This window comes from Epinephelus lanceolatus, chromosome 21 (assembly GCF_041903045.1).
Source record: "Epinephelus lanceolatus isolate andai-2023 chromosome 21, ASM4190304v1, whole genome shotgun sequence".
Taxonomy (NCBI): Eukaryota; Metazoa; Chordata; class Actinopteri; order Perciformes; family Serranidae; genus Epinephelus; species Epinephelus lanceolatus.
In genome coordinates, this window is record NC_135754.1 from 11,472,064 (window position 1) to 11,491,747 (window position 19,684).

General features: G+C 40.5%; 1 protein-coding gene across 1 annotated transcript in view; it reads right to left on the minus strand.

Annotated features, from left to right (window-relative positions):
* Positions 1 to 347: 347 nt before the first annotated feature.
* lmf1 (lipase maturation factor 1) overlaps positions 348 to 19,684 on the minus strand; it is a 34,040-nt gene continuing 14,703 nt past the window's right edge. Inside the window, exons 5-11 of the mRNA XM_033612288.2 lie at positions 17,163 to 17,228; positions 7,744 to 7,911; positions 7,045 to 7,225; positions 4,221 to 4,374; positions 2,099 to 2,282; positions 1,240 to 1,352; positions 348 to 825 (exon numbers count right to left, since the gene is read on the minus strand). Of these exons, the coding sequence (XP_033468179.2) occupies positions 639 to 825; positions 1,240 to 1,352; positions 2,099 to 2,282; positions 4,221 to 4,374; positions 7,045 to 7,225; positions 7,744 to 7,911; positions 17,163 to 17,228 (1,053 nt within the window). The 3' untranslated portion in view covers positions 348 to 638. The remainder of the gene's footprint in view (positions 826 to 1,239; positions 1,353 to 2,098; positions 2,283 to 4,220; positions 4,375 to 7,044; positions 7,226 to 7,743; positions 7,912 to 17,162; positions 17,229 to 19,684) is intronic.

Genomic DNA, 19,684 nt, shown 5'->3' on the forward strand with positions numbered 1-19,684 from the left:
GCAATGTAACCTTGCACTGCTGGCCACAAGCAGAGATGAGGAGCAGGATACAGAGGTTTGGTAAGCTCCCTTCTTTCTAACTGTATCGCTCATTTAGACAAAAATAAATCACTCCAGTTTTTCATATAACAGCTGCTCTGTTTGACACGGAGAGCAGATCCCAGTTAGCACCTAGCTGTTTCTCAAACCACCGCAAATTACAATTTAGCTGAATGCGTTCTAAACCACAGCTGAGCTAGTAAAATTCTTAGTGACGAAGCAAAAGCCCAGAAATGTTCAGTCAATAATAAATATCCTGTCTGTAAAAATTATTAGTCACTGGGGGAAAAATGGAGGGAAAAACAAAATATGAATTCAAAACTGTTTTAATGTTCAAATGTCTGATGTACAAGGGTCAGTAGTCACTTGTGACACACAGACGTGTCCCTAAATGAAACCTTAAAAAGCATCACATTGTTTGGATGTTTGATTTCAGGTTTTATCAAGCAGTTCTTTATCAAACTTTGCAATCTGTAGAAACCTGACGGCACTTTTGGTCCAACTCCAGCAGCTTCACTGAAACTGACTTTAACATTCCCTTTTTTCAACCTCAACCCCTGAAGTCCTCCGTTCTCCTCTAGTAGTCAGAGGTCATGGCTTTAGCTCCTGTTTGTTGGTATGTGCGGGTGGGGCCAGTTCCTGGATTGGAAGTAGCCCCTGAGTCCTTCCAGGTCCAGGGGAGGGAAGTAGGCTCCGATGCGTCTTCTCAGCCACCACTTCCCCTGAGCTGCGCTGCTGCTGCCCGGCTGGCTGAACTTGTATCTGAAATGTTCCCCTCGAACCCACCTGAGAAAGAGGAGGACACAGAGAGGAGTGAAACTGCATGAAACAAAGACTCTTTTTTTGACATTTTTTCATCTTTTCTCACGTATGTATCATCCTAACAAAGTCACTGTGACATACCACACAACATCTACATTATAATGATTTTTGTATATTAGCAAAGGAAAGACAGTGTGTGCTTATTGCTTCACCAGAGGGGGCTATAGCACAGAGAATAGTGGGACTGTCATTTGATTGACCTCTGCCAACACATATTTAATAACAGATATATTTCTGTAATCAGTGGTTGATCATTAGTAGGACAAAAATGTGCATTGGTGAGGTTCATGTCGACATAAAGAGCTTCATGCTAGTTCATCGTACAGTATTTTTACCCTGCAGAGGGATCATTGCTGTGACTGTGTGCTCTGTATTTACCTGGGAGTTTCTCGGCCTTGGAAGGGGTTGTGGTCGAGCAGGGAGAGGACGGTGCTGTCATTGGACAGCAGGCGTCCTGCTATGTGGATCACCCACTCACTCTGCTCATAGGTCTGTATGATGACATGGAGACAGGGTTAAGAAAGGAACAGAAAAAAAAGAAAGAAGAGTAAAATAATACAGGTTGTGAAAGAGATGTGAATGTGTACACTGAAAGGCAGAGAGAGACTGAGAGTGTATGAGGCTCTGAGGCAAAATAGTTAAGACTACGGCAAAGGAGAGGTAAAAAAGGGACAAGTATGCAGACAATAAGAAAACAAACACCAAACGAGACAAAGGGAAAGATATATAGAGTGATAGATGATAAGAAAGGGAGAAATACAGATGTAAAGAGGCATTCAGATAATACCAAAAGTCATCTAATTTAATTGAGGTAAATACATGAAAATCACTGCCCTCTAGTGGCCATATACAGTAACTGAACATTTACTCTAAATACAGTACTTAGCAGCTGAGGCTCACAATTAATTTTTGGCACACACGGCCTATAAATGAAGTGATTTCTGCTGATGTACCAGCTAAAAAGGGGGGAACTGTGAATTGTTACACCATTTACTATTGTTTCTTGTGTGTTTTTGCCTAGTTAACTTCATTCATCATCAAAGGCAACAAGACCCTCTTGGTCTTTGGAGTGAAAATCTTACCTCTAAAGATACTGAATAATGACCCAAAATGAGTTTTGGTACCAATATCAACTACATCCTATATCCACACACTAAAATACATTTATGATGGAGACAAGTTAATATGTGTCCTCTGCACTCCCTACATCATCTCCTGCAGCTCCTCAATATCTCACCTGGAAGGCAGCAAACCACATGAGCCAGTCCAGCCGGTAGTGGTACGGTGATATGAGGCATGGTCGTCTGTAAATGTCCCCTGGCTTACACAGGAACTGGTACTCCTCCCAAATTGCCTCAGGGTCCTTGGGATCCTGGCTGAGAGTGCCTTGGAAAATCACCTCGGTACGCTCCTTTGTAATGCTGGACAGAGGGGGGCAATTAAATTATAGTGGATATGATGACTTGTAAAATGCCTCATGGGCTAATTGACAGAGGGCTGAAGGCTGCAGAGTTAATGTATACAGATGCAGGACTATAGATTACCCTCTGCTATTATCTCCAATTTCTGGAAAAAGACAAACTTGAAAGGTTCTGTTCACCCAAATCACAAAAACAAACAGAAAATATTTGGTTAGTAGTGTCAGTGAGGTGTGTGGATAATACCCTGAGCAGTTGGAACTTTTATTCTGGAAAGACGCCACAAACAAAATTTGTTTTGCCTTTACTGCAGTGCAGAATGGCTGGACAAAAATTTGTGAAAAAGAGAAAATTTAATGTTCAAAACATTTCTTTTTCTCTTCTATTGTGATATTCAGTTTGTTTAAAATTCATCATTATGAGATCACAAATTTCAAAAGTTTCCAAGGTCAAAAAAGAACTTCAATTTCTCTCAGTATCAATTGTTAAGGCCTTTACACACCAGGGGCGGGATGAACAAATTACATGAAAATACAAACTATATGTCTGCATCATACCGGTAGCGATGCGAAATCTATGACAATTACAACACTTGCTTAATTAAAAGGGTTTGATGTGAACAGATCTGCCAGCAGCAAAGCAAATTTGCACCAACTGCTGTGAGCTAAATGATCCAGAGCAGCGTCTGGTAGTCTGTCTGAGGTAAACCGCTGTATAGTCTACACTACTGTAGGATATTTTAGTGAGTTTCTTTTAAGTGAATTTGAGCTCCCTCTCTGTCTGAACCCAACTTGCCAGGTTTGAGCCGGGCTCGGTTGAAATTTCTCATTATTTCCCTGGGCTTGAGCTCGAGTCACGTTCTCGCCAATTTACCTGTGTTTTTTGTTTTTCATACACCTGGCAGTTCTTGTGTGTAAATCGCAGGAGCTCTATTGGACTGAGAGAAAAGGAGGGACCGCAACTAAGAAAGGGAAAGTGATGAAACGACAAAGAAATATGAGAGACAGAGCAGGTGAGAAAAGGCAGCAAAGTGACCAGGTTGGCAGTGTTTGTCGTGCTTCCCCAGCAATGGGAACGATATTCATAACATGCAGTGAAGAGCTGTGATCATCATCTGCACACTGTGTGGCCATGGACTGCTGTGTGCACTAGATGCACCAAGAGGCGCAGCCTGTTCTGCTGAACCTGTTGTGCACAAGACAACAGATTTTTGAAATGAGGGAAAGAAGGAGAAGTGGTGCAAGGACGCATGTCAGCCCTTAGCTTGTAATAAATGTTTTAACATTAAAAATATATATTGTTATTAATGAAATTTGTTGTTTTACAGTAGAAATTTGGGCTAAGGCCAAAACTGCTGCCGTAGTTCGGGCTTGAGACAGAAACTGCACTGGTTCATAAATGCTCAGGCCTGATTTTTTTTTTTTAAATTAGGGTTAGGGTTAGTGTTAAGGTTAGGCCTAACCCATCTTGGCTCAGACTAGGGAGCTTCTGTGTTGCTGTTGTATAATCATTATAAGGACAAGCACAACAGGATTGGTTCTTGCCTTCATTTGTCACGCAAAAGCTCAGAAAAATCAACCATCTTGCAGAAAAAAGTCACTTTTTTGCTGTGTAATATTTGCGATCTGCATGAAAGTACTTATTACAAAAACATTTAGAAAAATATAGTGACATATGAATTAATTGCAATAAAAATGCCCCTGGTGCATAAAGGCCTTTAAGCCAACATGGGTGTCTGAGGAGGATCTTGTGATCTAATAGACAAAATAAATGATCACAATGACTCTATGTATGGGCATGTAAATAAATATGAACCTATCCTTGAAGTGCATTTTAAAACATCTTAATGCTTTAAATTTAGGCAGGTTTTAGATGCTTTAAGGACCCACAGATACCTTGACGAACCTCATGACCCCACACTGACCCCTGACTGTACCGTACCTGCCAAAGGCCCCGTAGGTGTTGACGATACGCAGTGGGTCGAAGGACGTGTTCATCACCTGCCTGGAACTGAACAGGTTCATCACCACGGGAATGCTCAGGTAGCCAATCAGAATGCCCAAAGAAATGTTCACCACCCGACGTATCAACATACCTGTGTTACATACAGTAATAGAAAGAGTGGAACAGCTCATTATCAGTCACACATCAGACTTCATTATCTGTTACACACTCTACACTGCTTTGAGCCAAATTGTATGGAATTGCAGAGCAATCCTGTTTGACCTAAAGATGCTGCGACAGCATTTGTTTACTTGTTAAATTTTGTTGATGTTTACAGAAATAATGCATCATGTCCATATTTCAAAATGAGACTAAGTGGCCCGGAGGAAAACTGTAATTACAGCTTACATCAAGGTGACATATTCATTAGTGTCTGGCCTGGAGGGGGATTCATCATTAATGGAAGACAACATGTTTCCTGGTCCAGAATTAGTGCAATTAAGTCTATGTGTGTATATGTGTGTGATGACTTCAGCACTTCCACAGTGGAAGGGGTTTGACCCGTTAGGTCATGGGACGGCCAGTATTGACAAATGTTTGCTGAGTCCACATCACTTCCTTCCTACCTGTCTGCCTGCTTATCCCATGCATGTTAAAGACATCAACATAATCCAACTAAAACTTTTCACACTGAGAGACTGTGTGAGTCTGCTCAAATGATTAAAACATGCCCACACTGCAGGTAGAAGCCTATTTTATATTCAACGTCGTACAATAAAGTAAAGACACTAATGGGTCCAACGAGACCAATTAGAGAGGGGCCACTGGCGCTCTGACCACATTTGAAGCAGTCTGTATTGTAAAAATGTGAGCCACATCACATTAAATTCCAATAAACCATATGTCAGACTTTTCCCTGCTCCTCAGCTGTCCAAGTGCTAATCCCTTTTCTACCCACAATTCCCTGTTTCTTCCATAATTCCCCTCCTCCTGTGCCCATTAGCCTCAACTGTTAGATATACCAATGTCTATACAAGAGTCTCTAGACCCATTCATTCCAAAAATGAGATACCAACAATTTTCAAAACAAAAGGTCAAAAATATGATGTGAAAATATGTATTATTTTGAATTCCAACAGAAAATGGCTCATTATGACTCATAGGTTTTTCTGAATCTGAGGCCTCATTAACAAAGCATCTTATCTTACCTCCTGAAAAGTGCTAAAAGTGTCCTCTAACGTTTCTAAAGGAAGTGCCGGGGTTGAATCTGTTGCCATGGATGATGTCATGTTTCATGAATGCTATGACTACAGTGATTGGATGATAAGCAACCTTTCTGCGTCTGTGAATCTGAAAAGGATGGATAGAAAGTGGCGACCAATTCTCATTCCCAGGTCATCAAATACAGACACTTTGTCATGCCCCTTGGAGTCTGATAGCGACGCACAGGGCACCCCCCAGTGTATCTATGAGAAGCACTGCTGAAACACATTGTAACTTGGGATTTATGTTGTGAAACACTCATGGTTATGTTTAGGCAACAAAACCAATTGGTTACGTAAACAGGAGACATGAGTGATGTCAGTGTGCAACAACTGTATATAAATTACATAACATTACGTGAAAACAAAAGTGACTTTTGGTTTCACATGAGGCGTAGGTACATAAGCAGCACAACGTTAATTAAAACAACACTGACACCCTCCCTTCTCTCCTGCCCTAAGCAGACTTTCTAACTCTTTATACTATGTAAGTTGCACATAGTGTCAAGTTTTGTTGCCGGTGGGTTTACACTGAAGTTAGCTGAAGGCCCACTGTGTCTCATAGAGACGCTAAAGGGTGCCTTTGAAACTCTCTCTCTGTTGTTGCCTTTTCCATCCTCTCTTTCCAACCTCTCAAATATGACACACCCTCTGATGTTGGAACTGTTTGCACTTCAGGTCAGGAAAAACCTGCTATTTTCTGGTTCCAGCTGAGAACCAACTTTTTGGGTTCTGGACTAATCTATTCTAGGTCGAAATGCTCTGAGAAGTTCAAAATTAAGTGCGGGAACCATAATGGAAGCAGTTCCATGTTCGCAGGAAAGGGCAATCAGACTTCTGAGCTACTTTTAGTGCTTGAAAAAGGAAGTGAAGACACCTCTCTGTCTACATCAATGGACCTAAGGGGGGGGGGGGCAAGTGAACAGTTTTAGGTTACTGGGAATCAGCATCACAGAGAACCTGACATGATAATCAAACATCTCCATCCTAGTGAAAAAGCTGTAGTGGCTGTATTTTTTATGGAAACTTGAGAAAGCAAAATTCCCCAGCCAAGTTCTTGTAAATTTTTACAGAGGTGCAATAGAAAGCATCCTGACTGGAAACATTACAAACTGGTAACATTTGTGCCATCAGCAATATCAGTGAGGTAAGGCATCTGCGCAGAGTCCAAAGGATATTAACACACAATACCCACCAAGAAACAGCCTGTTCCTACAGCGGCCGTCCTTCGATACTGAAGAATCTGCTGTCATACCACCAGAGTACAAAGCAGCTTCTTTCCTCAGGCTGTAAGACTCCTCAGCTGAACATCATCCTCCACACTCCACCATTTTTTTTTTATATTGTAGCACTAAAGGCACTACAACTGCGTTTCATTGTGAAACTCTGAGTTGCAAAATAACAATAAATTAACCTTGAACCTTGAAATTGCTTTGTGAATTACTCTTAGACTCTTAAACACAGGAGTCAGAAAGTTTGGACTAACATGTCTTTTACTTTAAGGAGTTGTCTCTCTACTTTAAACCTTAGGATGTTTTGTGAATGTGTCCCCTGAATACCTTTGGTGGGTTTGGGGATGCGTCCAGCTGCATCCTCATTCTGTATCTCCAGCACTGCCTTCTTGGCTCCACCTCGAGACCGAAACAAGAAGCCCAGCGATGCGTCATCAAAACAGGCCAGACTGGGAACAATGGTCAGCCAGTTAAGGAAGCTGAGGTTCCCACTTACTATCAGAACCACCTATAGCACAAGAGACGAGGCAGAGTCAAAGACAGCCATGTATCAGGTAACATCTGCTGAACTGATTATATTGCATCACTTTACATAATGTAGGCATTTCAAGGAGTTCAACCAACATGTGAACGGTTGAGTACTGACTTATTTTGAACCGTGCAAAATTGGCATACAGGAACATGAGCTCTGGCACCCACTGCACATGATGCACAAATTTAATTTAAGCGAACAGCACATAATGCAATTAAACACAGATAAATGTAATAAAACATCCCCTTAAATCAGCTAGTCAACATGTTTAATGTAATAAAAAATGGAACATGTAATGCTATGACTGGTCCAGAACCAATTTTAGATCTAAGACATGCTATTACACGATGGCACCCTGATAGACAGAGGAGTAAAACTCTAAATTCAAAGCCCGGATCTGTGGAAATACAGGTTCTCCTCACAAGATGCCACCATTAACAGCCCCAGTGTTTGTTATGATCAGCTCTTGTGAGTTGGTGAACAGTGTGAATTACCTGGAACAGGATCTGGATTGTGCCGTTGACCATGCACATCCGCCTACCCAAGAAGGTAAAGAACGGGAAGATGAGCTCGATGAGGTGGTTTGACAACGTCTCAAAGCGATGGAACCACCATGGGGAGCGATGCATGTAGTACGACATGGGGTTAGGAACTGGCTGGGTCTGGGAGGAGATGCAAAGCAGAGAATAAAAAGGAGGTGAAAATCTGAAACCCACACCCAAAACCCATGAAATCCATCTTTAAGTTTTTGATAATGCCAGAGAGGTCAGCAAGTGTCAGAACCAAGGGGTTTGTCAAGATAATCATTAACTTTTATCAGTGAATTTTTGTTGCATGAATTTATCCATAAAGATTTCACCCACCACATTACCATTCGTATATCAATGACTCTTACTCTTACTTTGAATAATGAAGAGAACTTTGTTTTTCTCATATGCATCTGCTGAACGAAGAATCCAAAACCAGAGAAAATTCTTAATGAATTGAAGTCATTCGGGGTCATGTTTCACAACAGCAAAACTATATTAAAACATCTGTTTACAAACTCTCACACACCTCATGCAGTATAATCCAAGTCTCCAAGTCTAATTTATCATGTATGAAAATTATCTGGGCTTTCTTCAAAGCCAAACTCCATTGACAAGAATAGTAATTTTACCTTGCTGAACATGGCAGCTGCTGGTCTACTGCTGCTTCGATCAGTTAGTTTGTTTGCATCATTGTGTGACTTTGCTGAATCTGAACTAACCCTTTAAAACACCAAAGTAATTAAACTAAATGATTGAGGCAGTGGTAGATCAGCAACTGCCATGTTCAGCAAGGTGAAATTAGTTCCCTGTCAGAAAAGGCTGTCTGTTTGGGTAGTACTCAGCATTCAGTTGGATGACGAAGAACTGAATTGTACTGCACGAGTTGTGTGGGAGTTTGTAAAAGGATGTTTTCATATAGTTTCGCTGTCAAGACTTTACTCAGTTTTTGGATTCTTCATTCATTCTGAGGGCATGCGAGAATAACAGAGTTTTCTTCACTAATTCAACTTAACACAAGCTGAGTAATTGATATACAAATGGTCATTTAAGGGGTGAAGTATTCCTTTAATATTTGCTACTATGCTAAACATAGACTTCTTCTACTGCTTAAAATGCATGTTTTCTCTGCTTTACTTTGACACCAAAACCTTGTCTGAGCCGGGGATGGAGAGTAATTTATGGTGCCACGCCTTGGGGGAAACATTTCCATGTCTAAATAAAGGTGGAACTTCATTTAAATGAAGGCAACACCACCTACACATAAAAAAAAGAAAGAAAAACACTCATACATTACAGAGCTGTGCAGTGTTTGCATATATATGATTAATTGTGTGTGTGAGATGTGGTCACATGCAAACCGTGTAATAGGTGAACATGCAAATAGTGTCAGGTGAGGTGGTGAAAAATAAACACAGCACAGAAATAGGTGGGGGGAAAAGAAAACAAGACACTGGCACACTAGTCTATACTCTTATTGTTTTTATGGAATGGAAGCAAAAAAAAGAAAGGTTATTTAACCTGTAGCTTACCAAAACACCCCTGGAAATCCGAGGGCAAGGAGCCTGCAACCTCAGACAACCAAACAACCCCACCTGGCCTGCAAGCTAGCTGCATTACAAGAAACTAACCGGAGCAAACAAAACAGCAACTATACTGAAACACACCTACACCATCCCCTGGGAGTCAGGACAGGAGGGGATCTGCAGTTTCTCTGCAGGTTTGAAAGAGAGCAGTGTGTCAGAGGGGGTTAATAAGGCTTCACCTGGCGCCAGTGGCTTCCGGTGTACTGCGTATATGTGTGTGTGTGTGTGTGTGTGTGTGTGTGTCTGTGTGAATCTGCATTACCTCTAAGGCCAGTGACAGTTGAGGTAAAAGCAGGGAAACTGACCCAAGATGAAATAAGGTCCAAGTTGATATATCATTTGTCAGGTAACAACATGTTTTCTGATCCAGTACATGTAATTACATTTTAAACAGCCCCAGTACATATGTACAGAACCCCTAAGAAGCAAGTGAGAAAGAAAAATTCAACCAAATGTCTCTCCTTCTGTTTCTGGGTTATGGCACTGAACAAGGGCCAAAAAAGTGTTTTTGTGAAACATTATGATGTCACAGTAAAGTTGACCTTTGACCTTTCGGATATAAAATGTCATCATTTTATCACATTTGTGTGAAATTTGGTCATTTAAATACATGAATTCTTGAGTTGAGGAAAAACCATGTTTTGTCAGGTCACACTGACCTTGCCCTTTGACCACCAAATTATAACCCATTCATCCTTGAATCTAAGTGGATGTTTGTGCCAAATTTGAGGAATTTCCCTCAAGGCCTTATTGAGATATTGGTTTCGAGACGGACAGAGTCACAGTGACCTCTGACCACCAAAATCAAATCCGTTCATTACTGAGGACGTTTGTGCCAAATTCGAAGACATTCACTTCTTGAGATGTAACTTACACAAGAATGAAAGAGATTAGGTCAGACTGACCTTTGACTTTTGACCACCAAAATCTTATCAGTTCATTCAGATCATTGCTGAGTCTAAGTGGACGTTTGTGCCCTCAAGGCATTCCTCAGAATGGGAGGGATGATCGGACGAAGGACGGACAACCCCAATACATAATGCATGTAGGCCACGGCTATTGCTGGCATTTTAAAAAAGTTTTGACAGGTTAGAAAAAAAAAAGATTTGCTAGGATAATTTTTCTAAGATGACCTAATTCATGGATGAAAAAAATGAGGAACTTAGAAAGATTATCCTGACAAAACCTTTTTTCACCTCATACAAACAGGAGATAAAACAATTTAGATCAGACTTATAAAATGGATCTGCTAAAATCTTTTCTTTTCTCCCTTGCCTCTCAGGGCTTTCCATTACAGAGTTGGATTCAGAGTTCTTTAGAAGCAAGATCAAATAGCTTTTGTTAGCCACTGTGGCTACACATGGCAATTCAAGGATAATGGCATCAGCTAAAATTTAGAGTAAATATTAACATGAGTAAAGGAGAATAATATCTGTTTGCAAAAGCATTGCATCATTGATTATTTGACAACTGTCAGGTGGACATGTTAATGCTGCTATATCTACTGACTGTATTTTAGCAATGTTTCCTATGTTGTCCACACGAAACCCTATAGACACACCCACTGACATATAGCAGGATTAAAAATAGAACAGGAATGCACAAGGACAAAATAATGAACAGCATAAAAAGAATCAATTTAAACCATGAAGTGCACACACACAAGTATAAAGAAGGCCGTCACGAGACACAGATATATATATATCACAGTGGGGTACATTGGAAGCCATACCATGCTGATTTACATGTAAAAATATCTGGCTTACATTTTTTGATGTTACACATGATTCTCCTCGTTAAAGTTCATCAAGTACACACGCTGCCCCCATCAACATTTTCCTGCATTTTTGTTTAACTACTGCTTCTCCTGCTCTCCATTTAAAATATGAATAATATCGACAATATAATTAGGTCACTGGTTCCTTTTAGCCACTGGAAATTTGGAATCAGTGAATTTCTGTTACTTTTTTTTGTGTGTAAATTGTCACTGAAAGGCTCCATGTACCCCAGAGTTTCCTTCACCACTGCATAATTATAGAGGGTCACTCTGCCCCAAAGAATTATAGTCACTTAGCCTGGTTTCAGAGAGGAGTTTTAATGTCCTCAGACATTCAGAGTCCTCAGAGGATGAATCCAACTGACTCTTTTGATGCTATTGCTTGTTTTCTCGGGCCACCATGAGGTTGACATTTTTGTTTTTTAATTGAATGTCTCAACAGCTCCAGGGTGGGTTGCGTTAAATTTTTTACAGATGTTCAAGCTTAACTGAGGATAACTTGCAATGACTTTGGTGGCCCTCTGAAATACCTCAACTTCTACTTGATGGATTGGCACCAACTTATGTATATATATATATATATATTGATGTGATATATTGAGTGTGGTGTTCCCCTGACTTTTCTTCAAGAACCACCATAAGGTTGACTTTTTTATTGACATAGCTCAACAACTAATGGCTGGATTGCCATGAAATGAGTAAGGGGGGAATTGTAAATTTTGAGATCCCCTGACCTTTTATCTAGCACCATCATCAAATTTCTGTTGGTCCAATAATTTGGTTTATGACAAAATTTCTGCAAAACTAATGTTATTCCCATCAACTTCAGCTGTACTTTCTGTTTATAGCCAATTAGTAAATGTTGGCTTGCTATTTAAGGGGATAACAATACATACATCTGGACAGATGTATCGATTCAGTGATCAATGATCCAATATTATTGATATTATTGATTGCAAAGTTAAAAACGTTGATACATTCCATCATTTTTAAGATCCACCTTTGTTTTGAAATTCCCATGGCACATCTGTGTCACCACTTTTGACCAAGAACACCTCCTTCCTTAACAATCAAACGGTGCTACTGCCTAGTGCCAGGCAGACAATGACAAGCAGCCAAGAAGAAGACAGTGAGGACATTTTTTGATTTCACTAGAATTTGTGGTATCAGCAGATATTGTATCATTCTCCAAAGAATTTATGTAATGTATCATGATGAAACTTGTGATTTACAGCCCTAATGCTAACATGCTAAATTGACATGGCAAACATTGTACCTACTATATATTAACATGCTAGCATCATCGCTCTGAAATGCATGCATTACTTTTGCATCACTTTTAATCGCATACATTAAATAGACTATACTTGGCAGTGATGAGGAAATTACGATTTGTCATCAATGCTAGTGCTGTTAGCAAAAGTTATTGTAACGATTGTTGTGGACAACTCTACATGTATCTACATATACAGAGTAGTTCAACCAAAGGAATGATTTCCCCTGTTCAGCCTGTTTCATTTGATTAATTATCAGAGACAACAGAGACTGTTTAATATTTTCCAAACAACAGAGCAAATAAATTAGGGTAGTGGATAAAATATCCTATGTCATATATCATTTTCCAACTCCCCGGGTGGACAACCACTGGCTTAGTGATTTCCATGGCATTAGCAATGCTAAAACTGGTCTAACCCTGGGAACTAAACATTGGGGGATAAATTATAGTAGATTTACATTGTAGTATACCAGTAAACCAAAACATTTTTCCAAAACTAAATGAAAAGGCAGAAAGTGTGACAGTTCATATATGAGGTACATCATTCCTGATTCCCTTCCTTTAGTCATCCATGGCTACATAGTTTCTGCAACAGTTATCCTGTCCCACAGGAGCCATTGTGTAACAGTCTATCCTCTATTCCCATTGTATTTCAGACTGTGTGAGTATCTATATTGTATTCTTGATATGCATTTGAGTGTCATCTCCAGTCATCCAGTCCCTTAGGAGCCAGTGTATTCCTGTCTGTGTTAATTACAGAAGACAGCCCTCCTCCCTCTGCGGCTTGGTAACACAGAGCAGTGTGGGTCAGAGCGGTTGAGCGTCCCACAGGGGAAAAACAAACACAACCCCACGATCCGCATAAGAGGCTGATTTATTGAAACCCACGACAGCGGTTACTGTAATGTGTTGCCCTGGTGTGGTTAGCCTCATGTGAGTACATTGCTGTCTTGTCATCATTCAGGAGACACAGCCATGGCACAATCTTTTTGTATATCTGGACTGCTGTTAAGACGTTCAGACTGTCAAAGAAAACGGGCCTTTGGGAAATTTAGAAAGTTATACTGGCCATCTTCCCACAAGAATGATTCAAAATAAGACGGCAAGGCAACAAGTGCCATCTTAACTGGTAATTTAAGAGCTTTCATGATATCTTTGGTGCTCAGGGCTCATTGCTGTGCGGTGTTTTCTACACCGCACTTCCCAGAAGTCAACAAACAGCCTTGGGATTTTACGATGAGAAAATCTGAGTTTCTCCTACTTTCTTTGTCACTCATGATAACCACCCTGTTCTCTTTCACTATTGCTGCAGCTACAAACATCAAATGCATGTATTGCATATATTGCAGATTTTTCCCATGAAAGAACAACCAAGTATCAAGTGGTCAGCACAGGAAGGAACCATAAAAGCTCTCATGAACTAAGTAAATCTTGAAGCTGCTCTAATTAATACTTGTATATGATGACATGACTCAGCAGTTCTATTTTAGCATCTTTTAGCTCCTTGTTTTAGTTTTACAGTCAAAAACGTCACTGTTTTGGTTGAGTCTCAGTGCTTTCATCAGTGTCATTTCCAGCAGCAACAGGCAGCTGTTTTCAGGCAAAATTTAGCTAATTTTAGCGAATTGCTAATTTACAGCCTAGCTAGTGAACAAAGTAGGAAAACTCCAGCTTCTCCAATGTGAGGATTTCTGATTTTCTTGTCATTACTATCTCCATCAAGTGTACGCTAATCTCACATATTACTAGACCAAGCAGCCTAATATTTTTTGTGCACATATATGTGCTCAACGGCCTCTTATGGTTTCAGTGATTCACAATCGTTTAAAAAAAACTGTTTGATTGACCTTTTTATTCCGTCATTGACTGCTGACTTTTTACTCTTCTCAGCTGGCTGGTTGGGAACTGCAAGTGATCAACAAAATCAACTAGCAAAAGAACAGGGCAAAAGGCAGTTCCCGCAATTGGATAGGCTAAAAAAAAAAAAGAAGCCTGACCATTGCAGGGCACATTTTGGGCTGAAACTGGCATTCATAGAAAAGTTGAGTCTCATTTTGAACCAGAGCAACTGCAGATTAATCTCATGCCTAATATGCTCAGGCACAATACAAGATTGATTACTCCCCGCTGCAACGCCATCTTGACTGTAAGAAAGCCGGAGGCGACAATTCCACCAGTTGTAGTTCAAGGATACTAATGAAGACTGGGACACTGTGTCATATTGCATCATATCATTGGGGTACAACAAATGTACAGTCTGGTCTGCACTTGCTGAAAGGATCAATAGCTGGAGCACTATCAAAGAACATGGGTATGACCTCTTTTCACTGAGACATTGGAAGTCAGCCTTCGCTCGGAATGTATTTTGTAAAATTCTGAAAAGAAGATCTTAAAGCCTGTGGAAACACAGCTTGAAATAGTAAAAATGCATATATTATATCAAAGTCGAGTGTCTCATTAATCATCCACAAAAGTCTGAGTCATCATTTTGCTGTTTAGACCACTTGCCAGGACAGAGGGGGCGTGGCAGATAACACTCTGATTGACAGCTCCCTTGTTTTGATTGACATCTCCCTGGCTCAGCAATGGCTGCCACAAATTTAATCCAGCCGTACATGTTTGAGCCCTCTAATGATTCAGAGGACGAAGCAGAAGCTGAAAATGATTCCTTTCAGGTGGTCACTGAATGGTAAGTTTCAAAATGTTTCGTGATTCATATTGTTACTTCGTAGAATAGTTAGCATAATTTTTACATGCAATGTTACGGCCGGGCTCCACCGGCTGCAAACATACAGCGTAGCATTGCGGCGTATTCATTTGGGCTCCACTGACTGCGTACGGAAGCGACACGTAGAGAAGCCAGCGGGGTTGTTTACCGTTTGCTGAGCCGAGAGGCTGCATGTAGGCTGCATGAAATGTTAAAGCATTTTCCACCTAAGTTATTACATATATTTGAGTTATCTACAAGTTTACTGTACTGTTTGTCATCTACTCGCTTTCAAATGTCCGCCACGGACACAGTGTCATGGATAAACAATAGAAGAGCGGCGTAAAATAGAGAGTTGTCGTGCCGCTCCCGTTGCCGGTGGAGCCGCTGTAATTGATTAACAGGGGCGAGCTGCTACGGGACTCGCGCTGCAGACGTGCCCGGTGGAGCCCGGCTGTTAGCTGATATGAATGACAACGGGAGGCTAGCGCTTTGCCTTTCTTCATTGAGATACGTTTTCATTGAAAACATAAATCTGCTCCGTTCTTCTGATAATAGCCTTTTTCATTCAAACACATCCAGTCTTAATAGATTAAATATGTCTTTACTCTGACACACACACCGACCGTCAAAGCGGGAGAGACCGGTGCCGGCCGGCCGTCTCTCTGGCATTGTGTAGAAGTATTTGCCCGCCTCGAATAATGTTCCCCTCCGGCTAAAACTGTGTTGTTTCCCGCAGCATCACCTCCGCAACTGGGGATATGTTTATGCATAGCAAAGCTAACTGCTTGGGGTTGGGGTTAGGGGTGAGGAAGGGTGCACATGACCTCCCCGCGAGCCGACACCGGCACCGGGCCTGGGGGGCAAGCGAGTTGGCTCAGACTCAAAGAGATCTAGCTGGAGCAGAAAGGTTTTGTTGCGCTGCCACTGGGGGGCGGGATGAGACAACTGACTGATGATTTATGATTGGTTTGGAATTTATTGCGTAATAAATCTCAGAGATAACCACGGCCAAATCAAACCCAATTTCAAGAATGTACAAAAACTTAAAAGACAGATATTTCGAATTTGGATGGAAACTGATTTCTAATTGTTTTACATGTTTAATATTATGTACATAAGACCCTAAATTACATAGTTAGAAGGCTATTGTGGATTTGGGTTTCCAGAGGCTTTAAATAATAGATCATAAACAAATGCTTTCTATTTGAAAGTACTATATTGTATATCAGCTGCCATCCATTTGAGCATACCCAAAAAGTTCTGTCAGGCCGAGTGCACCCAAGAAGAAGGTTACAAAGAGCGCACCCAAAGAACACCTGAGCAGACACCATCTCTTTATTCCCAGCGCTGTCTGTTGAAACCCCACAACATCCTGCTCCAGTTACATTGTGCGTGTCACTCTCTATAGCTTTCATGGGGTCAGGGACTATGTTATGGCTTTAATTTAATAACCTTAGTGCAGTTGGGTCGCATGCACTGTCAAGAGTGGCTGCAATCAGCTCTGGTGGAGATCTGCACTCTACTAAATGCCCTTTTCTAGGAGTACATCGAACATCTTTGGGTTATGGATAGTTCACTAGAGAAAACAAAGAACATGTCTCTAAAAAACTAGAATGTGCATAGATCAGTTTACTTTTATAGAAAAACAATAATTCTATAAAATAATCAGTGAAAACAATCAAAAGCCACAGCCTGCATGTAATTTGGCTTTCTTTTCAGTGGAAAGCAGGGAATGTAGAGGTAAATACTGGACTGTTTGATAACTTTTCCTTGTTGCATCTGGCTTCTCATCTCTCTGAAACCTGAGCTGACTTCATGAAAGCTTGAAAAAGAAAGAAATCCCCCAAATATCATGGAAGACAGAAAGCAAAGCTCAGCGGCTGATGACAAGGTTTGTCAGTTTAATCAATTTATAGCTGCAGAGAATGATCATCCGCTCCATGTCCTGCAACAGGCTAACTCAATAGCATGACACACTCTGCAGGGAAACATGACACACAAACAGTATATCAACTACACTAACATTCTGTCACACACCTCGTAGTGGTAGTCCATGCAGGTGAGGTCTCTCCAGCATTTGTCGCCTCTGATTTTAATAAGACCCTGAAAAAGACAGAAAAAAACACAAACATGTTACACTATATGATGCAATGGACTCAACAGATAGTGCTGCTGTAAATCATGTCAAATTAGGAACCATCAACAGTACATTAGAAGATCAGATTACAGACTCCACTGATTCAAATTCCATATTTACCTGTCCAAAAGTACTCAAATCAGATTGGGATTCCTGCGTCCGGGGAACATACATGAATGTAACAGCAGCTATAAATGCATTAACGTCTCCTAATAAATAGTGCAATTACAAGTTATGCTGTTGCACTGTGAGCCAAGATAGGGACAGGAGAGGAGGCATGATAGATAAGAATCTGTAACCCATATTGATAATCACATCAAAATTTAACAATTTAAATGAATTAAGAGGACATAAAGTAAAAGGAATGAAATGAAGAAAAAGAAATGAGCTGCAGTGTGGTGTTACTGACTGGTTTGACTCAAGCAATATTTACCAGCATATAATAAACAAATAAAAGAGTATATAGTTTGCAGTTGGTTTTCTGATGAATTTTATACTGTATATCTGTAGATACATATAGACCCTAAATATCAATGTAATGACTTTAAAATGCCACTGTCTTAATTAATGTCTGCAGCGCCTGCAGAAATTTGTAAAGTGCTAATTTAAATTAGACGTTCAGAATAACTGTGCATTGACTGTTTGCCAGGAGACTGGTTTAAAGGGACAGTTCACCCCTTAAACTGAGTTGCAGAGTGTTAGAGATATTAGCCGTAGAGGTGTCTGCCTACTCTCCAATATAATGGAACTAGATGGCACTCGGCTTGTGGTGCATGAATGTCTCTTTCCAGAAATCATGACCTAGGCACTCAAGATAATCCACAGACCTTGTTGTGAGCAGTTTCATGTAGGAACTATTTTCTTTCTACAAAACTTCACCCACCAACCGCATCAATGCGCAGAAGGAAGTGTGCATCTACTGCTAACTCAATTAGCACCTCTGAAATAGCTAACGTTTTTGTTGCAGGCATTGCTGTTGCTTTACATCATATTCAGGGGATAAGGTCAGTCAATTTGAGTGAAATACAGGCTGACTAAGATTTGGGGGGGCTCATTACTAAATCACATGAGGTCCCCTGGTAGTTCAATGCCAATAGGGCTTTAGGAACTGAACTGAACACAAACACATGAAAATAAAGAAAGCACCTTTAGCTGTAGGCCTGTTTTTGACCTTGAGAAATGAGGAAGTGCTCACGGCTGCCCCATCCTTAAAAAAAAAGCAAACACTAATCACAAGCTCACAGACTTTGTTGGGTATCACAGATAAATTTAAAAAGACAAAAGTGTATGAAAGAGGGTTTTCCCTAAGAAATAGAAAATACAATTCAAACTTCACCAGAGACACTGAGAGAAATATATCCTCCGCTCCAAGCCTGTTTTTCAGCAAATAAACTAAGTAAATACGGTGCTATCCAGGACACGAGACTGTCAATATTGACACATCAACCCGCCATGTGCTCAGCATGGAATGTGGAATAAATCAGCCGCTAACCTTGCTAACCAGATTTAGAAAAACCAGGACATTTCACTCTGATTATGAGCTTGGCTGTTGACTGCAGCTGCTGGCTGTTGAGATGATGCAGCCAAAGACATCGCTGATAATCCAATTCAGTCATGAGATCCTGAAATGTCATCAATTACAATCAGATATACAGACCTCTGACATAAACAGAGCAGTCTGCCCACAGTGTCCAGGGCTCTGGGGCGAGGACACTGATGGAGGAAGACCACTGAGAGACTAACAAATGCTTTTCTACACTATTTTGATGCTTTCGAAATGTATATGAACTTCAAAAACATAGCAATGGTTTGCTAAAAGAAGGTAAATTCGCCATCAACGTCATCACTAAAAGAGACCGTGACAAATTCTGTCAGCATGTTATACCAATTAGTCACAGAGAGAAGTGATTCGACTTGCTAAAAAAGGAGTTTTGCCCCTTCCAAAACAACTGAGGCAAAGACCACAAGTTCTGTCTTCCAGGTACACTGAGACTGACAAAAATGCATATGACGTGAGGTATACCACAGCATTTCAATAGCAGAGACTGGCAAAGCAAAGGTTTACCCTGGAATCCAACAATAAAAACAGAGTTTAAAAAAGACAGCAACAGGAACTACGGTGGCAGCACCACAGCCGGGCCTCGTTTATACTGTAGTGGTCTTGAATTTAAGCACTTTGACGGACACATATACATACAGGCACATGGCATTCTTCCTGTTTAACCTTTATACTGAAAACAACCCTCAAATATATATTACGAAATTTTCTTGGGAGACAAGCAAGAAGCCACCTGTCGTCAAAAGTAAATTAGCAGTTTAGTGTTATTCTTTTTTAAATGTGTGGTTTACCGAATCTTATAATATTAGGTGTTAAACTAAAACACAATAACAGCACAACTAGTTCCTCTTGCCTTTAAATGTA